At 41.2% G+C, this 21995-nt stretch overlaps 1 protein-coding gene across 5 annotated transcripts in view; it reads right to left on the bottom strand.

Moving 5' to 3' along the window:
• Positions 1 to 21995, bottom strand: part of EVI5 (ecotropic viral integration site 5) — a 352231-nt gene that overhangs the window by 153800 nt on the left and 176436 nt on the right. For 3 of the 5 annotated variants that reach the window (XM_073593140.1, XM_073593144.1, XM_073593143.1), the window contains 3 exons: positions 21727 to 21780; positions 7969 to 8001; positions 6527 to 6673 (listed from right to left, as the gene is read on the bottom strand). In XM_073593140.1, the coding sequence (XP_073449241.1) occupies positions 6527 to 6673; positions 7969 to 8001; positions 21727 to 21780 (234 nt within the window). The remainder of the gene's footprint in view (positions 1 to 6526; positions 6674 to 7968; positions 8002 to 21726; positions 21781 to 21995) is intronic. The other 2 variants (XM_073593141.1, XM_073593142.1) reach the window with 2 other exon arrangements.

Raw genomic sequence — 21995 nt, 5'->3', positions numbered from 1 at the left:
GGTCCATAGATTTCATCAGTTTCTTAAAAGGGGCCGAAATGTCAAAAAAGGTTAGGAACTACTGAATTGGAGGTGTGTTTGCAGTGCCACCTTGTGGTAAAAAAGCTAAACACAAATACATACATTCTGTACAGTACACAAGAGCCCTTTTTCTTGCTAACGAATTTATACACCTGCCCATTCATCATTGATGTATATGCAGGCAAATCTTACAGCATGGCCAGCCTAGAGACTGGACTGTTCTCTACTGCAGTTAAGTGCTGGCCCTGCCCTCAGCCCATGAATGGACTGAAGGAGGATCAGCAGATTTATTAGCCAATTTCTCTCCTCTATACACCCGTCTACATGTTCCTTGTTAGTCACGAGTACAGTAGCACAACTGAATGGCTTTGTAAGCTACTTCTGCCTCTCCCTGTCTAAGCTCTGCTATAATGGGGGACTATAAAGGGCTGATATCAAGTCAAATTCAGTTACTTTCACTAGCTGCTATTAAAATACTTATTGATTTATACCCATCTCTTGGGCCAGCCCTTGTAGTTAAAGTGTCGGTTGGAAAACTTGCTGTTCTAACAGGATGTTTATACAAGTGCACACCCAATGTCTTTGATTGCGATGTCATTAGATAACACAAATCACAGGCAATATGCAAAGCGCTAATCAGAGGGACTCTGTGCCTTGTGATAGCTGTGATCCAATCACAGGGCGCACAAGTGTAAAGAGTGGCTGTGATCAGCAGCTAACCCTCCCCCTTATTCCAAAAATGGTTCTCTGATAGGAAGGACGACATTTTGGGTACCATTCATTAAGGATACAGGCAATCTCCAGGTTACAAACAAGAAAAAACAAAACAAGGTTCTGTAGGTTTGTTCTTAAGTTGAATTTGTATGCAAGTCGGAACAGGTACATTTTTTAGGTGTAAAAGTTTTTTTTAAGTCTTTTGAACAGCATAGGGAAAGGTTATCACCCCTATAACATTTGTTTTGCTGCCTGTGCCCCTGTTCAGAAGATTTCACTTCACTTTCTGTTCCCGTGACAATTGGATTTTGAAAATTTAGGGTAGTTGTGGAAACAAGGATTGGTGATAAAGCTTTAGTGGAGACACCTTTTTCCCATGATAACTCTTACAGGAGTGAATTTTCCTTCCTAGGGCTAGATTTCATCTCTCTTGTTGTCTCTTCATTAGTAAGTAAAAGTAGTTTGTGAGTCAGATGTTTGTAACTCGGGGACTGCCTGTATATAAAAGAATAAATTCTAGTCCAAATTTTTGAAGAAAAACTATTCATATTTTTTTATAATAGAAAGTAGGGGAAACCGGTATCTTTCAAAATTAGTCTTTTTTTCCATTTATATAGTAAAACAGACAGGAGTGGGGTACACAGGTGTGCAAGCGAGCAGAGAGGTTGCTTTGGGGTGTGAAGGTGAGCAGAGAGGTTGTTTTGGAGTGTGGAGGTGAGCAGAGTGGGGGTTGGAGTGGTGGTGGTGAGCTAAGAGGGGGGCTCGGGGCACAGGAGTGAGCAGAGAGAAGAGTTTGGGATACCAAGGTGAGCAAAGAAAGGTGTTGCGGTGCAAAGGGGTTCTGGGGTGCAAAGGTTAGCAGGGGGATTGGGGTCAAAAGATGAGCAGAGTGGGATTGGGTTGCAGAGGTTAGTATAGGGGAATGTGCAGTGTGATTTTGCAGTCTATTCATTTGAATGGGCAGCAAATCTCACTGGAACGCAGAAAAAGTAGTGCATGCACTACATCTAAAAAACATGCCACACCAAACCGCATGGTACTGCGATATCATACAATTTGGTCCCTTCAAACACTACATTTGCGATCTTGGGGTGCTGGTAAGCATGCATTGGCACCTGAATGCAGATCCCAAGGGCAGTGCAATCACCTGCAGTGCAGGAAAGGCAAATGGAGCGTGCCTTTCCCGCACCGCATTCTGCTATGAATTGGCCTTAGTCCTTGACCCTTAAAAAAAAAAGCAGCGCATTTATGTGCATGCCAGGAAAACATGCGTTTTTGCGCACATTCCCTGACATGCAATAATGTAAACCAAGCCTCAACACGGGTGCCTCGAGAATCAAACTAGTTTAAGGACTTGCAGACTGGAAAAAAGTTGAGAAACACTGGGATACAGAGGCTGAAATACTATTCCTATACTATTCCTGGAGAAAACATTGTTAGCGTTCAGGCTTGAGATTACATGGAAACTAAAAACAGATTACATCACTGGTTTCAAACAGCATAATACAAGTAGTGCTGTCAGTCAAGAGAAGAGGAAATTACTGGGTAAGTAAAAGTAAAGAATGCACATACATTGCTGCCATATAGCCCCCCACTCATGCAGGATGTGTGCTGATGAAATATGAACGAGTATAAGTGTATATGTCTGACCCCTCCGGTGCTCTATGGATACCATTGGTCAGAGACACAAGAATGCATCTACTCGTGCTGACCACTCTGAAGAGTGATTACAGGGCATGACCTACCTTTGAACTTTTCACATTACTGGACAGGGCATGCAGAGAGGAAGCAGAATAAAGTATTTTTACCCAAAAGCAAAATTGTACACTCTAATTATTGTACTGGCCAGGAGACAAAAAGCCAAAGCAATTTCTTACATAAAACAAGACATTTATGAGAAAACATACGTGGAAGCAGCCATTTCCTGACTTGTACAGTCCACCATACTACCACTGGGGCAGTGATTTTGCCTACAGTGAAGTTAAACATGCTCCATTTTAATTATTTTAGACCAACCTTTTTAACCAGGGTTCTGGGTTCTTCAGGGCTGCCTGGACAAAATGCCTAAAAATTGCCACAAATTGTCAACAAACCAGCAAGTGGATTAAAGTGGAGTTCCACCCACTTTTACAAATCTTCAGCATCCCTCACTAAACTGTGCACTGTAAATGAATTGGATATTTTTAAATTTTTTTTTCTCAGCACCTACTGTATAGCTGCTGTATTCATTTTTCACTTCCTCCTCCCTGGCCGTGGCCCATCGCATCATTTCCTGTTTGCAATGCCTTCTGGGAAGGGGCGGCAACTTCCTCTGACACTGTCGTTGCTATGGAAACCTGACCTGAAACCTATCACACTGCTTGTGCTGCACTGAGCATGTGCGAGATCTGCAAGGATGAGATCAAGGAAGAAATACAGTCTGGCTTCAGATGCCCACACTTAAGATGGCCACGGCCTGCTGTAAGTTTATAAAATAACAAACTACTGCTATAAACTAACAAAACAGACCTTAGTTTACAGACTAACTTTACTAAAATACATTAAGCTTGTGTATTATAGGGGGATTTTTATTTAAAAAGTATCATTTCGGCTGGAACACCACTTTAAGCCTGCTTGTTACACAAAGCCACAGATTTTTATTGTGCAGCATTACAACCTTGGGAACCAAGCGGGTCAGCCACTGACATTCTAACTACAGATGGCATCATTGGTTAAAAGGAAGATGTTGTGTGCCTCCACACCAGGTTTGCCCCTTTCTGTTAGCACTGGGTTCACACTAGCAGAGAGAGGAATTGAAACTGAGGGAGAAGAGTAACACTAGAATACTAGTCGCTACCAATTTGCAAAGATGAATAAAAAGGAATCAGCTCCAGTGTTGGGTGCCGCAACATAAGGAAAGATGCTGCTGTGATTTGTAAAACTATTAGTTTTTTACATTATAGAATAGGGTGCCTTAAAGTGGTTGTAAACCCACTTTTTTTTTTTTTTTCAAACACCTGCAAGACCAAGGCATAATGAGTTAGTATGCATAGGATACTAGCTCATTATGTAATACTCACCTGAGATCGAAGCCCTCGCTGTAGTGCCCGTATACCGATCCGGCGGCCGATATCACTCCCAGGGGTTACTTCCGGGTATCGCGGCTCCGGCGCTGTGATTGGCCTGAGCCACATGAGCGCGGGGGCCGCCGGTTACAGCACAGTCTCACTGAAGCGAAGCAACGGCATGTATGTGCCATTGCTTCAGTTTACTTCAGTGCGCATGTGGCGATGACATTGGCACATGCAAATACAGGGGATATCTCCTAAACCGTGCAGGTTTAGGAGATATCCTGGGTAGCTACAGGTAAGCCTAATTATAGGCTTACCTGTAGCAAAAAGTGGTCTGTAAGGGTTTACAACCACTTTAACATTGTGTCGAATATTAAAAGGATGCCTTGACTGGGAAAAGGTTGAGTAACACTGACCTAAACCGAGGTGTCAAATGAGTTGAGCTGTTTTGGTTCATAATAGATCCACTTTAGTGAGAATATCTGTGCTTGCACAGTTAGGAGTACATTATCAATATAACTTTGGAGCGGTGATAAATTAACTACAGTGCACATGTGCGGGAGCTATGTCATTCCAACCTGCCCAATCAAGATGGCCCAAGACACCAAACCTGGAAGGCGGCTGGGCAAAGACATCAGAGGCAGTGTCAAAAGAAAGGGGATCACTGCCGTTGCATTGCTGGAAGGGGTGCCTTGGTGTGTAAGTCTGCCATAATGTGCAAATATGCTGTGCCTGGGAGAATTTATTTCTGCTTTAATGCGTATGTCTGGGCAAAATAAAATATAACACTTTCACATACATTTTACAATATTGTAGCTCTTTAAAAAAGCTGCAAATACAAAGAAAAGTCATTGCCCTTGTCAGAAATGTAAGGAGCTGCTATCTATGCGTCTGCTGCACTGAAATGCCAAGAGGTGCTGTCATCCCTCCCTGAGTTCCCCTCTGCTGGATTACATAACACTGCTCCCTTCAATTATAAAGAGGAGGTCGACAGGGGAGGTGTCCTATACTACACTTACTTGTGCTCTCCTGTGACCCAGGATCAGCTGACAGGGGGCTTTAAGCCTGTTGGTGGAAGACACAGAGCCGCTCTAACCTCTGGAAGGATCCCAACCATATTGTTGGGATTCACTCAGCTGCCCATTTGAAGGCTGGCTCTCAGAGTGCGGCTGACAGCTGAAGCCAGCTGCACCTCAAGCCCGATGGTCCAGTGAATGCTGTAGGGGCAGAGTGGAGAACAGTGACTGATGGTCACTGCTCTCCGCTCCAAGAAGATTGAGAACTGAGCAATCAGTCATGTGAACGCTCAGTTAACAGTCTGAGAGCCAGTGGGGTTAAAGCTGTAGCACAGAGGTGAGTATAGATGTAGGTTTTTGTGTTTTTTTATTTTTTTTTTGCTTTTTAGAAACCCCATACATCTCCTTAATTACCTTCTGCAAGTAGTCTGAAACTTATGTTTGGCACCTTAAAAGTCCCACTCCAACTAAAGTTCAGCAAAAAGGCGCAGCATTGTCAAAACACTTCAGAAAGTGATTGACTGCATTTTTGGAGGTTCAGATTTTTCTGTACTTTTAGAATTTTCAAGGAGTACAGATGTGGTCTGGGGGAAGCATTTAAATAAGATTCTAAAATTCCTTCTTAAACCATGTAGAGTTGCACCATTTTAAAGGAAGGAGTGCCACAAGACTTCAACATACATAGAAGGATACTTATAACTTCCTCCCCAGCATCACACATACAGTGCAGACTACAGAGCAAACTTTTTCACTGAGGAAAAATACTTCGTGTGTTCAACTAGACATTAGGAGTGACCAAAAAAAAAAAAAAATACAAGCAGTGATCATGAGATTCAACAGTTTGGTTGGCAGCAAGTGGATGCAGAAACAACCAAGCAGGGAAACCGGGGTGAAGTGATGAGTAGCTTAATGTAGCAGATAAGGTAATAGATTTAATTAGAATTTATAGGACAAAATCCATGCTTGCCATTGTTGCAATGCTTCTTTGTGTCTTAAAAATGTTAATTACAGAGGTTCTTTAAATGAACCAAGATGAAGTCTGGTTTCCCAATGAGGATCTGCCATGTATTCCTGAAGAATAGGATCATAACATTCTATTAGTGAAGCCTTGTTCTTGCTATGCCCTACTCCCACTGAGTAAGCTTGCAATTCTTTTTCTGCAGAACTCTTACCACAAACTCCTTCTGAATTTCAAGGACACCCTACAACCTAACTTCCTAACACCATTAGGGCATTTCATTCAATATTGACAGGCCTAAATACAACAGTGGTGGGCCTGTATGGCAATTCATGGTAAAGATAAACTGTGTATTGTAATATGCTGCTTCGTTAAAAAAAATAATGCCCTTTTCTCTTTCACTCTGGTGCATCAGCAGTCCATTCAAAATGAATGGGCTGCATTAAAAGAACCTAGGTTAATGCAAAGCACCAAAGCGGCCAAATCTAAATAGGTTTCACAAATTAATACTAATTATGGAAGCCTGGGTCACATTTTGCATGACTCAGGAGACCTCATCCTTTCTCATTTTTACCTTACCTACCCAAATAGAACTGCAAATGCAACACAAAATTCACATGGTTGACACAGTCAATGATAAGCACAGCATTTATGACATATTCAGTAAGTGAAGAATGATCATTTCCAAACACCATAAAACATTAAATCATCACCAAGGTCGGAAGAAAAAGAATACAAGTGAGATAAAGTGCAGCCAGGCTTCTTACCAATTGCTTTTGTTGCAGCAGATCGCCGATGGTATGGTGAGCCTGCTCCAGCTTACCGCTGGACTCATCATTCTGCTGTTTCATGGTGGCCAGTTCCCGTTTTATGAGGTAGTTTTCCTCTGCCTCCTGGGCCCTTGTCACTTGTCCCTTTGGACATAATTTGAAGGTTTTTTTAAGCAATCCAGATGGAAATAAAAAAAATGCTTTCTGAGGGCATGTGCAAACAATTAACTCACAGCAAAGCATACACCTAAAGTGCATATGTTAGCACACACACAGTGGGGCAGCCATTTTGTAGTACAATTTAAAGGCTATTGTCTGGGGTAAATGGGATATTTTACAGATCATCATAAATTCCACAATCTATTCCAGACAGCACAAAACTGCAAATGTATTTTTCCAAAATAGGTTGTTTTGGATCTTGCCTTTTTTAAATGGCTCAAAAAAAAGCTGTCATTTATACTCGCTTTGAATAGTACAGCATCATGAAAGAGCTCAGTGAACGATCCCATACTTGGATGTCATACGCTTCTTAAACCATTGACAATAATATGACTGATCAGGGCAGGCACTAAAATGTGAGGCCAGGCTTTGTGTCTTTGGGACACATACAAGACTTGAGTAAATAGAATGTGCAGACAACTAAACAAGCATAAAATATCGAAAGTCTGTTGTCTACCAACAGCGGTAAAGTGTTTTTGGGAGGTAGGGTTATGCAAAATCAAAAAGTAATGCACTGTTCAAAAAAAAAAAAAAAAAAAAAAGCAAATATATTTAGAGTCAGCAGCAGTTCCCAGGTGCATTAGATATCCTAAACTGCCTCAGTTAGGTTTCCAGTTCCAAATAAAATAAATACTTTTTAATACTTTAAAATGTCAAAATACAAAATGGTTGCCTCTCTGTGCGCAAGTAACAGCTGTGTACTAAACCCCTCAGAAGCTTTTACAATTAAACTTGCAGATTAATTCTGGACTGCGTTATTGGAGCTTGTTCAATAACTAAAAATGGAGCAAGCATAATGAAGATGAGATTTGTCATTCCCATTTGGTTTTAGTTCATGCAAAATGATCAAGCTTGACTCATGCAATGCAGTTAGTTTTTATGATCATTTCAGAAAAATGTTAATTAGTTGGACCAAAAGTTTTGTTTAAATAATTTCAAAAGAGCATGGAGGGGTTAGAAACATTGGATTAGGGCAACGTGCAGTTCACCATGATTTTGCATTAAATTATTAAAAATGTTACGCTATTTTACAATTAGAGGGGGTAAGGAAGTTTACTTAGATGCATGTAAAAATAGAGCATGCATCACCCCAGATCAAAAAAAAAAACCAAACAAAAAAACAAAAAAAAAACAAAAACAAAAACAAAAAACAAAAGCCATTAAAATACTGTACCATCTGGGGTTTGAGTTTTACTGAGGATAAAATGCAATGACAATACCTGGATCAATCTATCTGCCAAGGATGCACTTTCCTATGAAAAGGGAAAAATTCAGAAAGAATTTCAGAAGAGACAGATGAAAAATAAAGTGACCAGAAAATAAATCAGGTGTGTAGTGTCAGCATATCTCCTACCTCCTTTGATTATGCCAAGAGACTAAATCTTTAGCTACCTAAAGTTTAGGAATAGCTGCTGGGATTTTTGGTAAGCAAACATAATTGTTCATCCTGCTTACTAATGCAACTACTTATTTTCCCCCTCATTCCTGACACAACAATGCACATCAGGATTATTCCCTTTTTTTCCTCCCCAAATCAACTACAGACACGTTTCCCAGCTGATATTTTTTCTTAGTGGCCTCAATTCCACAGTACAACGATTTTGAAACTTACGAAACAGGGGGTTTTAGGATAAAAAGAACTGTTGCTGCAATTAGCAGGACAAAAATTTGATATAATTTTTTAAATATATCTTTGATATTGGTTATACTTTTATTTGACCCAAAAAGCAGGTGTATAGACTTTAATTTTATAAAAAAATAGCTTCAATAGATTCAAAGGAGGTAGAGCTTTTTTAAATTTGGAAGTGCATAGGATGTCGTGCAAAAGCAAAAGATTTTATAGGGAGAAGATAATTTAATGACATGTGCAGGGTGGAATAAATAGCATGGAATCATTAATGCATTTTTAAACCCTCTTAGAACCTGCCCTACAGCAAGATTGCAATGTTCTGCCCAAAACGGAGTCTGGATGAACAGACTAAGAGCAGAAACGACTGTTTCTAAAGATCTGCAAATCACATTGCCCAACTGTTTCCACAACAGCAAAATTATTGTTGGCATAAACTAAAAAGGCACTAATTCACATGAAATTCCCTGCAAAAAAAAGCACTGTTAGCTTGTACGTGTTCACATTTTTCATATTTTTACCACATTTCTTGCTTAGGTCATAGATTTAGATGCCTTTAATGCAGTTTTCATATTACTGATGCCATTAAACAATGAGAGAAACTGGTCAATGTAAGAGGCACATTGTGAAAACATGTTTGTTCAATACAGAATGAGCTAGTGAGAAAAACAATGACACAATGAGAAACATTGAGGTGGGTTAAAAACCCACATAAGCTTTTTTATGGGTCTTAAAAGTGATACTAAACACAAACTGCTTAATTTACATTGTCTCTTCTATTTCTGTATATGGATGTAATTAGGTTAATAAATCGTGTTATGTTAATGTAATTATGTTATTGCAGGGAAACATAAGCAGGAGGAGCGTCTAGTCCTCTGCTGCTGGTCACATGTTCAAAAAAAAAAAAAAATTAAAAAAAAAAAAGCTTTTGGGATACAGAGTAAAAATGAATATCAATAAAATTGTTTTAAATGGTCATGCAAATATATATTTGAAATCAAATCTATTATTTTTTGGCAGCAACATGGTGTGGGAGGATTTCTGCCAGTCACAGGCTGTGTCATGCTCCTCCAGCCTGTGTCTTAGAACAAGAGGAGGTGAAGCCACCATAAAATCTACATGTAATATCCAACCCCATTGTGTTTAGCTGGTTGGTGGGAAATTTACCACTGAGTGTACGCCCACATGTATGACTTTATAGTCACATGGACTGCTCATATGTGATGGGGACTAAATGCTCAGCATAGAAAATCGCTGAAAACTGAGCATGTGCAGAGCTGCCACCACAGCTGCAAAATCCCTAGCGAATTGGGGACATAAACAGAAGGTGGCGATAAAGAGCAGCAGGATCAACCAGATTTTTTACAGAATACAGAAAATGAATCTCATAGTGACTGAGTGAATATGAACAGCATATATAAGTACACAATTTGATAGTTTTGTATGATGTGGGTTTAGTGACAACAAGTACACAGGCAAGAGTTTTCTATAACTAGTGTCCAATGCCTATTTCCAATAGGCTTTATAACGGGGGATATCATGTTCACTGATGGATGCCTTATTTTACACACTGGAAAAACAGACTGAAAATGTGTTAAGCAGACTTTACAGATGGATTCATACAGATTTAAGAAAATAGTGGGAGTCTCAAAGCACTGCTATCCAGACAATAGCAGTATATCAGTTCTGGGTAGGTGTACTTTTTTAAAATGTTTACTAGAGAGAACATTCGATTTATTAGTAAAAGGGAATTATGTTAATAGGAAAAACAATGAAGAAAAAAAATGTAACCATACATACCAAAAAGGTAGACTGTGTCCCTAAAAATGATGGGTAAATCTTTCCTGGACCAAATTAAGTAATCACTTTCATGTTAAGACATCAGAAACAAGAAAAATTTCACAGAAAATCGGCTTCAAATTTTTTGTTGAAAAATACAGGTGAAGGAGGACACCCAAAAAAGTTAAGATGCTTGGATGGTGAAAATGGGCCGGTGTTGTAACTCAGCTCACCAGATTGTACCTCTTGGCTGTAAGATGAACTTCATGGCTCCCCCTAATAAATCCTCTCTGTACAAAGAAAACCGGGAAGGTCAGCTAACAGCAGAATCCTGACTTTCAAGCCTGGGCAATGGGTAAGGAGGGCATCTTAACAGCTAGGGGCAAAATGGTAGTAAATAGGTTTAGCTGGACATTTAGAGGGATGTCATATCTCAAAGCCTGTATAAACAACCATAACCAGATGCTGACCAAAAGGAACCCAACCATGCTTCGCAAACTGAGCAGGAAAGCAAGTTGTTACATACTGTTAGATCAAGCTCAACTTAAAGCTGTATATAACCAAGTGTAGCGCTAAAAAATGAGAAAGAAAATATTGCTATACCACATATAATAGCAAAATGAATTGTGAAAAGATAGTGTTTTGTATACTTTGTGAACATTCATACATATAGAACACTTATGTTATAAAGCCTTAGGGTCACCAAAAGTGATAACAGGATGTAAAAATGGCAATAAAGTCCAAAACTGAATGTGCAGATACGGTGAACATAAATTTTGCAATGGTGATAAATTCCAAAACATATACTCGTGAGAGATTTCTGTATGTAATCCAACATGTGCTGACAGACCCTTGTGCGAAACCGCCACCTAGGATGACTGGAGGCTTACCAGAAAGTTGGGACCCACCTAGCATACGCTATATGGGTCAAACAGGCTTGGATTGCTCACTGGCAATGAAGGTAGGGAACCAAGGGTTGGTGAATGGTGAAGTTGTAACGTTGCTATCCCAAAGAGGTCTTCTTCATATGGAAGCTCGGACACCAACGGACATTACCCACATGTAATGAAGAAGGGGCTCATAGCGTAATTCCGTAAACCATAAAAAATTTATTAAAAGGAAAAACACTTACATTTCAGAATAAAAAGCGCTTGCAAGTAAAATGGCGGCAGTGGAGTCCTTCCGACGCGTTTCGTCATACAAGACTTCGTCTGGGGTACTTGCCCACTGCAGCCAGACTCCTTTATATAAGGACAAAGACCCCTCTGATGAGAATCCAGCTCCCAGGCTTGTTTGCATTGGCACTTCCGGGGTCATCCAAAATGGCGGACCCGAGTGCTATCCAAGCCTCTCTTTCATGTAATTCAATTCCCATAGGTCTAATGGTGTCATGTGTTTCAAGAGAAGACGTGGTGCTGAGTGCCTTCCAAGCCTCTCTTTCACATGATTCCATTCCCATAGGTCTAATGGTGTCATGTGCTTCAGGAGGAGACATGATGCTGAATGCCTTCCAAACCTCTCTTTCAAATAATTCCATTCCCATAGGTCTAATGGTGTCATGTGCTTCAGGAGGAGACATGATGCTGAATGCCTTCCAAACCTCTCTTTCAAATGATTCCATTCCCATAGGTCTAATGGTGTCATGTGCTTCAGGAGGAGACATGATGCAAAGTCCATTCCCATAGGTCTAATGGTGTCATGTGCTTCAGGAGAAGACAAGATGCTGAGTGCCTTCCAAGTCTCTCTTTCAAATGATTCCATTCCCATAGGTCTAATGGTGTCATGTGCTTCAGGAGGAGACATGATGCTGAGTGCCCTCCAAGCCTCTCTTTCAAATGATTCCATTCCCATAGGTCTAATGGTGTCATGTGTTTCAAGAGAAGACGTGGTGCTGAGTGCCTTCCAAGCCTCTCTTTCACATGATTCCATTCCCATAGGTCTAATGGTGTCATGTGCTTCAGGAGGAGACATGATGCTGAGTGCCTTCCAAGCCTCTCTTTCAAATGATTCCATTCCCATAGGTCTAATGGTGTCATGTGCTTCAGGAGGAGACATGATGCAGAGTCCCGGCATCCAGAACCTCCCACTTCCACTTGTTACTACCCCTTATGACCTCTTAGTGGGTGTATGGAGGGGGAGGCCGTGACTCTGCATCACCACATCAGTGACATCCCCCCTAACGTATATTACGATAAAAAACCACGCTCGCGCATGCGCGCGGCGTAGTTCAGCGCGGTGACATCAATGAAGGGCGAGGCCGCAACTGTGCGTCTCAACCTCAATCACATCCCCCATAGTCTAATAGAGACCGCGCTCGCGCATGCGCGCGGCGTGGTCCAGCGCGGTAACGTCATCAAAAAACGACGCATGCGTACATCACCTCCGGTCTCCGTTTGATCACACCAGGAAGTGACCTGCAGAGAGGGGAAAAGGGCCGGAAATGATGTTATAATCCCCAGACCGGCCTTCAAAGTGTACGCAATGAGTGTGCATTAATGGGTGACCTAAACACGATCAGGACTTCATTCAAAGATGATAGATGAGTCCATGAAAACAAAAAAAAAAAAAAAAAAAATGAAAAAAATATGAAGAAGATGGATTCTCAGCAGGAGAGAGAAGAGATGGACAATTATTCCATCCCTTGACTCACTCTATGTCCCCATATAGCTCATATTGTATTACTTCAAAAACGACAATACTTTAATAATAACTACCCAATTGTCAAAATAAAGTAAATATAATCATAATAATAATAAAATAATGTGTAACAGATGGAAAGGCACATGCATGTAAAAAGTATCAGACATAATATACACCCTAGGTATTAGTACTCCTAAACGGAAGTTGATGTTTCTTATCTCATGATAAATCTGTCAAGACTCGTTTATAAAGGCATTAACATCTACTTCCACGTTCATGCCTTGAGGAAAAAAGGTCTGTAGTTCATACGCCCAGAACATTTCAAGGCGAGAGACCCCTCTGATTTTGGCCCCTCCCCTCCACGGCGGGACGTATTTGTCTATAATGACAAATTGTGAACCAGTGGGGTTACTATTATGATATTGCTTGTAATGTCTGGGTACCGTATGCTTAGAGTCCCTGCCTTTGATTAGAGCAATATGTTCCCCTACCCTTGTTGTAAACGTTCTGGTGGTACGACCAATGTATTGTCTACGACAAGGGCATGTGATAAGATATACTATGTATTTGGTACTACACGTACAAAAAGATTTCACTGTATATCTTTTCCCCGTGACTGTAGATGTGAATTCTGTGACTTTACGTCCTTCCAGGTTATTGTGCAAACATACCACACATTTTCTACACGGGTAAAAGCCTGTCATGTTATGGAAAAAAGAAGGCCGGGATGGTGGATTTATAACATTGGGGGCTATCTGACCCTGTAGAGATGGTGCTCCCCTAAATATAATCTTGGCCTCTTCTGGCAATGACCCGCCCAGAATGTTATCATGTCTCAAGACATCCCAGTGTTTTTTTACAATGCTTTTAATTTGTTTGTGCTGGGTTGAGAAAGATGTTATCATTGCCCATTTAAACTTTTCATCCGGTTCTTTTTTTGGCTTTACCTCGAGTAAAGTTTTCCTTTGAAAGGAAAACTTTACTCGAGGTAAAGCCAAAAAAAGAACCGGATGAAAAGTTTAAATGGGCAATGATAACATCTTTCTCAACCCAGCACAAACAAATTAAAAGCATTGTAAAAAAACACTGGGATGTCTTGAGACATGGTAACATTCTGGGCGGGTCATTGCCAGAAGAGGCCAAGATTATATTTAGGGGAGCACCATCTCTACAGGGTCAGATAGCCCCCAATGTTATAAATCCACCATCCCGGCCTTCTTTTTTCCATAACATGACAGGCTTTTACCCGTGTAGAAAATGTGTGGTATGTTTGCACAATAACCTGGAAGGACGTAAAGTCACAGAATTCACATCTACAGTCACGGGGAAAAGATATACAGTGAAATCTTTTTGTACGTGTAGTACCAAATACATAGTATATCTTATCACATGCCCTTGTCGTAGACAATACATTGGTCGTACCACCAGAACGTTTACAACAAGGGTAGGGGAACATATTGCTCTAATCAAAGGCAGGGACTCTAAGCATACGGTACCCAGACATTACAAGCAATATCATAATAGTAACCCCACTGGTTCACAATTTGTCATTATAAACAAATACGTCCCGCCGTGGAGGGGAGGGGCCAAAATCAGAGGGGTCTCTCGCCTTGAAATGTTCTGGGCGTATGAACTACAGACCTTTTTTCCTCAAGGCATGAACGTGGAAGTAGATGTTAATGCCTTTATAAACGAGTCTTGACAGATTTATCATGAGATAAGAAACATCAACTTCCGTTTAGGAGTACTAATACCTAGGGTGTATATTATGTCTGATACTTTTTACATGCATGTGCCTTTCCATCTGTTACACATTATTTTATTATTATTATGATTATATTTACTTTATTTTGACAATTGGGTAGTTATTATTAAAGTATTGTCGTTTTTGAAGTAATACAATATGAGCTATATGGGGACATAGAGTGGGTCAAGGGATGGAATAATTAATTGTCCATCTCTTCTCTCTCCTGCTGAGAATCCATCTTCTTCATATTTTTTTCATTTTTTTTTTTTTTTTTTGTTTTCATGGACTCATCTATAATCTTTGAATGAAGTCCTGATCGTGTTTAGGTCACCCATTAATGCACACTCATTGCGTACACTTTGAAGGCCGGTCTGGGGATTATAACATCATTTCCGGCCCTTTTCCCCTCTCTGCAGGTCACTTCCTGGTGTGATCAAACGGAGACCGGAGGTGATGTACGCATGCGTCGTTTTTTGATGACGTTACCGCGCTGGACCACGCCGCGCGCATGCGCGAGCGCGGTCTCTATTAGACTATGGGGGATGTGATTGAGGTTGAGACGCACAGTTGCGGCCTCGCCCTTCATTGATGTCACCGCGCTGAACTACGCCGCGCGCATGCGCGAGCGTGGTTTTTTATCGTAATATACGTTAGGGGGGATGTCACTGATGTGGTGATGCAGAGTCACGGCCTCCCCCTCCATACACCCACTAAGAGGTCATAAGGGGTAGTAACAAGTGGAAATGGGAGGTTCTGGATGCCGGGACTCTGCATCATGTCTCCTCCTGAAGCACATGACACCATTAGACCTATGGGAATGGAATCATTTGAAAGAGAGGCTTGGAAGGCACTCAGCATCATGTCTCCTCCTGAAGCACATGACACCATTAGACCTATGGGAATGGAATCATTTGAAAGAGAGACTTGGAAGGCACTCAGCATCATGTCTTCTCCTGAAGCACATGACACCATTAGACCTATGGGAATGGACTTTGCATCATGTCTCCTCCTGAAGCACATGACACCATTAGACCTATGGGAATGGAATCATTTGAAAGAGAGGTTTGGAAGGCATTCAGCATCATGTCTCCTCCTGAAGCACATGACACCATTAGACCTATGGGAATGGAATCATTTGAAAGAGAGGTTTGGAAAGGCATTCAGCATCATGTCTCCTCCTGAAGCACATGACACCATTAGACCTATGGGAATGGAATCATGTGAAAGAGAGGCTTGGAAGGCACTCAGCACCACGTCTTCTCTTGAAACACATGACACCATTAGACCTATGGGAATGGAATCATTTGAAAGAGAGGCTTGGAGGGCACTCAGCATCATGTCTCCTCCTGAAGCACATGACACCATTAGACCTATGGGAATGGAATCATTTGAAAGAGAGACTTGGAAGGCACTCAGCATCATGTCTTCTCCTGAAGCACATGACACCATTAGACCTATGGGAATGGACTTTGCATCATGTCTCCTCCTGAAGCACATGACACCATTAGACCTATGGGAATGGAATCATTTGAAAGAGAGGTTTGGAAGGCATTCAGCATCATGTCTCCTCCTGAAGCACATGACACCATTAGACCTATGGGAATGGAATTATTTGAAAGAGAGGTTTGGAAGGCATTCAGCATCATGTCTCCTCCTGAAGCACATGACACCATTAGACCTATGGGAATGGAATCATGTGAAAGAGAGGCTTGGAAGGCACTCAGCACCACGTCTTCTCTTGAAACACATGACACCATTAGACCTATGGGAATTGAATTACATGAAAGAGAGGCTTGGATAGCACTCGGGTCCGCCATTTTGGATGACCCCGGAAGTGCCAATGCAAACAAGCCTGGGAGCTGGATTCTCATCAGAGGGGTCTTTGTCCTTATATAAAGGAGTCTGGCTGCAGTGGGCAAGTACCCCAGACGAAGTCTTGTATGACGAAACGCGTCGGGAGGACTCCACTGCCACCATTTTACTTGCAAGCGCTTTTTATTCTGAAATGTAAGTGTTTTTCCTTTTAATAAATTTTTTATGGTTTACGGAATTACGCTATGAGCCCCTTCTTCATTACATGTGGGTAATGTCCGTTGGTGTCCGAGCTTCCATATGAAGAAGACCTCTTTGGGATAGCAACGTTACAACTTCACCATTCACCAACCCTTGGTTCCCTACCTTCATTGCCAGTGAGCAATCCAAGCCTGTTTGACCCATATAGCGTATGCTAGGTGGGTCCCAACTTTCTGGTAAGCCTCCAGTCATCCTAGGTGGCGGTTTCGCACAAGCGTCTGTCAGCACATGTTGGATTACATACAGAAATCTCTCACGAGTATATGTTTTGGAATTTATCACCATTGCAAAATTTATGTTCACCGTATCTGCACATTCAGTTTTGGACTTTATTGCCATTTTTACATCCTGTTATCACTTTTGGTGACCCTAAGGCTTTATAACATAAGTGTTCTATATGTATGAATGTTCACAAAGTATACAAAACACTATCTTTTCACAATTCATTTTGCTATTATATGTGGTATAGCAATATTTTCTTTCTCATTTTTTAGCGCTACACTTGGTTATATATGATTTATTACAAATTTTCTATTTGTTGTGTTAGCTGCTTACATCTATGACTTTTTTGGAGTAAGCGCATGGTTTATAGGTTTTTTATCAACTTAAAGCTGGAAGCAGCAGACTGCACCCCACCTATGACCGCCCCTCATGGGGGGGGGGGGGGGGGTTAGTGTAGTGTGTAGTGTAGTGTGCTTTGTTTTTGTTTGGCTTTTAGAAAAAAATTTGATGTGATCTGACATCGGTGTGCGAGTTCCTAATTTCCTGCTGAGATTTAACCTGGGTGCACATTACAATTTTTTTTGGTCGGAGCCACTGTACTAACCATGCAAGGTTAGTTCAGCACTCTTCCCCGCTGAGCATCTTCCCCGCTGAGCTGTTGTGTTCTGACAGTCTAAACTCTAATTTCATAGGGAAAAAGGGGTAATTACACAAGTTAAATAAGTACAGAGTAGCGATCTAAAACTTAGGGTGGTATTGGAACAGGAGGCAGCTCGTGCTCCACTGGCCGGCCTGCCCTGGGCTGGAAAATCTCAAGTTGCTCACTTGGTTTCACACCCGCTGATTGGAACCACCCTTATGGAAATTGACAGTTTTTTTCGATTATCTTCCTTAGCTAGCTTTACTTCCCCTAGGAGACAGATTATTGGTCAGGTCTCAGACCCGATTTTCATATCACAGACCCCAAAAGGTCTCTCTATTGGGCCTTGCATTTCTTGAAACCTCCAGATTGGGCTCCCACTAAGACTATATTGACTAGCAGAATCTCTCTTGCAACAGATCAATGGAGAGCTATCCAGCTCTCGCATTTTATGGGTTCATTGCCTAGCCTGCACTCTTCCCCTGGAAGCTTCATTTGAGGAGCTCTGCCTGGGTGAAGGCTCGATTTGTGGGTCCCTCTATATTTCCTATAAAATGTTTTTAGAACTCCATGCCGTTGCTGCCCCACCTTTCTTAGCCAAGAGGAAGACAGATCTGTGGGTTATTCTCACTGAACCTCAGAAGGAACGCATTCTTTTCTTTGCACAGAAGTCCTACCTCTGTAGTAAATACCAAGAATCCAGTTATAAAATTGTTACGCGCTGGTACAGAACCCATGCCGGTTCTGACAAAGCTATTCCCTAATCAATCTGATCATTGTTGGCAATGCGAACACCCCCGGGGCACCATTTTGCACAAATTTTGGGAATGCCCCCAGCTGCAAACATTTTGGCAGCCAGTACTTCAACTGATTCATACATTTACAGATATCTCCCCATGCGATAACCTGGCTGCAGTTTTACTCAACCTTACCCCTTATACAGGAAAAGCTATCACAAATCCCTTCTCATACACCTCCTTAATGCCGCACAAGCACGCATACTGAGTCAGTGGAGACAACAGTCTGCACCTACAGTTGCCCAATGGATCACAAGAGTAAATGACATCGAACGAACGGACGGAGGACCCGACTGCCACTCTTTGGGATAAATCAGAGGAACATAAGACCAAGTGGTTTTATTGGGACCTTTTCCGCTACTCTGATGAAATTCCTGCAATACGCATAGTCCATTCCATGTGCTTGTGAGCTCCAATGCTTGATTTGTACCGATGTACTCTGCTCCCAGGGAGACTCCCTCTCTTTCTCCAAGTCTCTCCCCTCCACCCTTTTTTTCCCCCCTTCCCCTCCCTATTTATCTATCTTTCTCTTTCTATTGTCTTTCTTCTTTTCACCCTAGTTTTCCTTTTTATACCAATTAAAACGATATGCCCAGACTCTAGTTAACCATCCCACCCTAGTCTTCTCATGTACTGCTATCATCACGTGTATGTCTGAGGGACCCCCCCCCTCTACACCTGGGTTATCATCTACACGGTCCACATTTCGCCGTTACATTTTTGATGTTGCTACCTATCCACATATGGTCTTACCCATTTGCTGTGGTTATAAGTGATGTTGCTCTTAAAGTGGATGTAAACCCAATGTCATCCTTTCTAAACTACTGCCATAGGGGTTATCTATAAGTATATACATGCCTCCTGCATGTATCTTTATCTGTCAACTGTCTCCCCTCTGTCTGTTATTAGACCCGAAAAACTGCATATTCTGTGGGTGGGTCTGTTGTCTGGAGCTCGGTGGGTGGAGTCGTGATGTCAGTAGACTCCCCGCCCAATATGCATTTTCCCCTGTGTATTTCTTACACTGAACTTCTGCTATGATCTCTAACATCCAGTGAAAAGACAGGAAAGTAACCACATGACTTCAGCATGCCAAATAATGCTGAGGTATGGAACAGCCAGTCTTTGCAGAGCTGCTGAAGAAAGGAGTGGGGGAGGGAATTAAAAAATAATGCATGTCTTAGGTTGTCACTCACAGCAAGGGGGAGTATTTGACAAAGTTTTTCTCATTTTGTCAAGATTTTTCTCACTGAACAATAAGGATTGCTCAGAGATGGATTAACTGTGTGGCAAGACTGGGCTCAAATGATAGGAAATCTTATACTCTACAGTATGATATAAAAAAAAAAAAAAAAAAAATTGGGGTTTACATCCACTTTAACTAGATGTACATGTACACAGGCTGAACATATACTAGTTCATCTGGATTGTATATTCTGCAAAGCTACAGTTTTATTGTACATGTCACATCAAATAAAAATAAATAAATAAAAAAGTAGAGTATTTTGTACAATTTTAATGACATTTTAGAAACTATTGACATTCTAATGGGTTGACATGAGTAACATTAGGAGATGCAGCTAAAAATCGTACAAATGCTCCCACATTGGTGATACTATTTATGCCCATGGACGAAAGATGCATTCATTCACACAGAGTAAGTAGGTGCAAAAATTAACATTGAAGGTAAAATAAACCCACATTTTTATATACACTGTAATATGGGTTAACATAACTGAATAACCTGTGTAATATTTTTAATGCTGAAAAGCCTAGGCAACACCACGTTATAAATATCCTAGTCAACCAAACTGGATATAGGCGCCAGATATAGCAAACCTGTAGGATTTTCTTTCAGCGCTAAAGAAACCGAGGATAAATCTCCTAAAAGAGGGGACAATGTAGTAATCGAAACCTGACAGAAGGATTCTAAACCTACCCACTGGAGCATAAAGGCTAGTTTTACACTTTTTGGTTTTTGCTATATTCAATGGAAAAGCATCAAAACACATGGGTTCAGATGCATATTGACAGACATCAACACAGCATGACCCAAGCCAACATGCCTTGACATTAGAATGCCTTTTAACCGCTTCCGGACAAGCCGCCGCAGTTATACTGCGGCAGGTTGGCTCCACTGTGCAAAACTACAAAGCTGTACGTTGGCTCGCGGGGTCCGGATAGCAGGCGCGCTTTCCCTCTGCATAGCGGGGGTGTCGATGCTTGCGGCCGACGGTCGTAATGACCGCCGGCCACGAGCGATTGTGACCAGGAGACACAGAACAGGGACGAGTGTGTGTAAACACACACTTCCCTGTTCTGACAGGAGTGACAGATCGTGTAGACGCTATAACTTTTGCGCAAACCAATCAATATATGCTTATTGTGATATTTTTACCAAAAATATGTAGAAGAATACATATCGGCCTAAACTGAGAAAAAGTTTTTTTTGTTTTTTTTTTTTAAATGGGGATATTTATAATAACAAAAAGTACAAAATAGTGTTTTTTTCAAAATTGTCGCTTTTTTTGTTTATAGGATAAATAAAAACCACAGGAGGCGATCAAATGCCACCAAAAGAAAGCTCTATTTGTGTGGGGAAAAAAGGACATCAATTTTGTTTGGGTACAGCGTTGCACGACCGCGCAAATGTCAGTTAAAGCGACACAGTGCCGAATCGCAAAAAACGCTCTGGTCAGGAAGGCGGTAAATTCTTCTGGGGCTAAAGCGGTTAAGCACATCAACATGCATTTCCATTTATATGGAAAAACACAAATGTTGTAAAAACATAGGTGTTAATGAGCCCAAAGTTATATTAGGGCAGACTTACTAAAGGCAAGTAGGCTGCTCAGTTTGCAAGTTAATTTGCATTTTTCAAGGGAATTTACCCCAGAGCTTAGTGAATGAGGCAAAGCTCTGCTGACTGCCATCATCCAATCACATGCAAGCAAAATAGCTGTGTTTTTTTGCACACGACTTGATATTCTTTGCAAAATGAAACTTCAACGCATTCACCAAGCTCTGGGCCGAACGCTCTTGCAAAATAAACAGCCTAAATGCCTTTAGTAAATCAACCCCATTGTACACAATAAAAAATAAGACCACTAAAATAACTGTAGTGCTGTTCAGGAAGGAGGTGGTAAGAGACATTGTCCTTAAATATGAGACAAATCACTTGGAGAACTTTCACTAGAAGACACAACTGAAGTTCTCCTACCCCAAATACACTCCAGGGACTGATATTTGTGGATTCACACACTATGGCATGCAAAAAATACAGCTTATTGCACAAATCAGTGCATTAGTTTTAAGTGAAAATAACAAGCTGAACATTGGCACCAGATCAGGGTAGCCTCTAGCATGTATAAGAAACAATTTAATTAGTTTAATCCAAAGCAGTACACATTTAACAGTCTAGTTAATTTAGTGAGTAGAAAGTTTTAAATAGCTTACCTTCTCTAAGGTTTCAATACGTTGCTTCAAAAGCCTGTTTTCTGTGCGTAACCTCTGCAAGAGAGCAATCAAAATCAGATTAGGTTTATAAATCCAAGAACTGATTTTTAGGAGCAATGTTTAGTTTCTTTTGGTCACGGTAGGAGTTTAGAGGAGAAACCTAAATGGCCAATCACAGTATTGCAATCCTGGTGTTAATGGCATTAATGTGCTGCCTAATGTGCCACGACAGAATAGTAGTGTGTTACTGTGTGTAGTGGTGTACTGCA

The sequence above is a fragment of the Aquarana catesbeiana genome, linkage group LG07, assembly GCF_042186555.1.
Source record: "Aquarana catesbeiana isolate 2022-GZ linkage group LG07, ASM4218655v1, whole genome shotgun sequence".
Lineage (NCBI taxonomy): Eukaryota > Metazoa > Chordata > Amphibia > Anura > Ranidae > Aquarana > Aquarana catesbeiana.
Note: the sequence above shows the minus strand (reverse complement) of the source record. Positions and strands in the feature narration are given on the sequence as shown.